The 2,086-nt window shown below is 59.3% G+C and overlaps 1 gene segment (V, D, J or C); it reads right to left on the reverse strand.

Moving 5' to 3' along the window:
* Positions 1-654: 654 nt before the first annotated feature.
* Positions 655-1,844, reverse strand: LOC104121728 (the record flags this gene model as incomplete). The annotated part of the segment is given in 2 exon segments: positions 655-950; positions 1,796-1,844. Coding segments are annotated over 2 exon segments (345 nt in total), but the record flags the coding sequence as incomplete, so codon positions are not given.
* Positions 1,845-2,086: the final 242 nt, after the last annotated feature.

Consider the following 2,086-nt stretch of genomic DNA (forward strand, 5'->3'; position numbering starts at 1 on the left):
GGTCACCTCTGGCCATGGCAGCTCATCGCCACATCACCGCTCCCTGTGCTGGGAACAATCAAGTTCCCCCCAGCATCCCTGAGGAGACTGCAAGGAGCGCAGGGGCTTGTAGGGCTGCATTTGCATGTTGGCCTCTTTGCTGATCGGTTACAAACATGGAGAGCGCCTGGGCCTTTGGCAATTGGGGCTGTTCCGTGTGGTTTGCTCTGCTCCTCAGGCACAGCCTTTGCCCTTGGACTGGCTGAACACCGGCAGATAACCTGATGGCTTGACTCAAACCTGGTTCAATGTTTTAAAGTCTTGCAAGAGAGCAAACAACCCCACAAATGTCAGTGAAAAAGTGCTCTGGGGCCCTCAGTCATCAGCTAGCAGGGCATCCTGCTTCCCAGTAGGCTCTGCCCTACTGTGCCAGCCGTGGAAGGGCAGAAAAACAGAGCACCAGCATCCGAGTCAACCAGTCAGGGTCAGCCATCTCCACAGCCACTGACACCGGCCCCTTTCACAGAGAGGATCTTGCCCTGCAGATCCCTGGGTGCCCAGGGGAAGCAGCGCCTCCAGGGGAGAGCTGAGGGCCCCTTCCCCCAAGCTCAGCCTTGCACAGACACATCCCCTCCCTCCCCTGCCTTCTTGCACAGCCAAGGAAGCTCCCTGCACCAGGGTGTCTTGCACGGCACAGAGGTACAAGGCGCTGTCAGAGACCTCGGCTTGCTCCAGCTGCAGGAGGCTGTATTTCCCTGTGGTGTTCAGCAGCGTGGTGAGACGGCCGTCGCGCCTGGGGCCAGCTACTGCCTGATGGGAGACCAGCTGGGGAGCTTGGCCTGTCCTCCACTGGTACCAAAGCAGGGCATAAAAGCTGGAGGTCTGGTATGCGCAGGCTGTTTGGAAGGTGTCTCTCTGCTTCACGGTGACTTGTCCTTCTTGCTGGGTGACTGTGGTCTGCCCCACGGTGCCTGGAAGAAAGTGAAGGTCAGCAGCTCTGCTGCGGGAAAGGCTCCAAGGAAGCAAACCAGGAGTGGATGCAAAACCCTGGTGGAGAAGGCTCCCTGCCCCTTGTCCTGCAGGGATATCCTGGGGCCGCGGGACAGCCGGAGGAGAGTGATTTTGGGCAGGAGCTCGGAGCCCTCAGCCCAGCGTGGACCCGGAGCAGAGCTGTGCTGTGTCCCTGCTCCCCCTCCCTGCTCCTGCTGCCCAGAGCACCGGGGAACAGCGTGTCACGCCTGAGCTTGGTGTGCTGGGACCAGCACCCCTCCAGCAGGCTGAGGGATCCATGGAACTATGGCCAAAAGGTTCATCCTGCCTTTTCATCGCTGTCACCTCCAAGGGCTCCCTGAGTAGATACAGTGCTGAGCTTGGAAAGAGGGAGCCCTGGCTGTGTTGCCAAGCAGGAGAAAGCTGGAAGCCACGGCAGGTACGTGCCAGCCAGGAGGCAGAATGGTGCCATGAGAGCTTTAAGGTGCCTGGGGCAGCTTTGACAAGATCTGCTAATTTGCATTGGGAAGGGAGAAATGTGGGAGTGCAGGGGCAGCTGAGATCTCCTGTGGTGACCCCAGGGGGATGGGAAGAGAGAGGCAGAGGGAAATGGATCACAGGGCAGAGCAAAGCCGGAGAAGGGCTCTCAGGTCTCTCTCCACTCTCGAGCAGGGAGAGTGTCTTGAGAGCACGCCTGCAAAACCACAAGGGCCAGGCGACATTTCCCAGCTTCACCCCATAAGGCCAGAGTAGTTCTCTGCCTGATCCTGATAAGGGTTTCCTGGGGGGGAGAAGAAGTGTGCGTTTGTAGAAAGCCAGGACTTACCCAGCAGTTGCCCCAGGAAGGCGGTGAGGACAAGATATCCGAGGGCCATGCTGAGAGCAGCCTGCCGGTTTGTGGGGTGGGAGAGGCAGAAAGCCACCTCCCAGAACGAGAGAACAGAGATGCCGGAAACGACTCTGCTGGGGAAGCAAAGGGAGAAGCGGGGCAGAGAAATGAGCAGTTCTTCCTGGGCCTGAAATGCTCCTTCAGGGCTTCTCCCTCCTCCAGCAGCAGCACCTGTGGCTCCTCAGCCAACGGCATTCTCAACAGTTCCACAGGGGGGGGCCCTGGGGC

Source organism: Egretta garzetta, unplaced genomic scaffold (assembly GCF_000687185.1).
Source record: "Egretta garzetta isolate BGI_Z169 unplaced genomic scaffold, ASM68718v1 C8884718, whole genome shotgun sequence".
NCBI classification, from domain to species: Eukaryota; Metazoa; Chordata; class Aves; order Pelecaniformes; family Ardeidae; genus Egretta; species Egretta garzetta.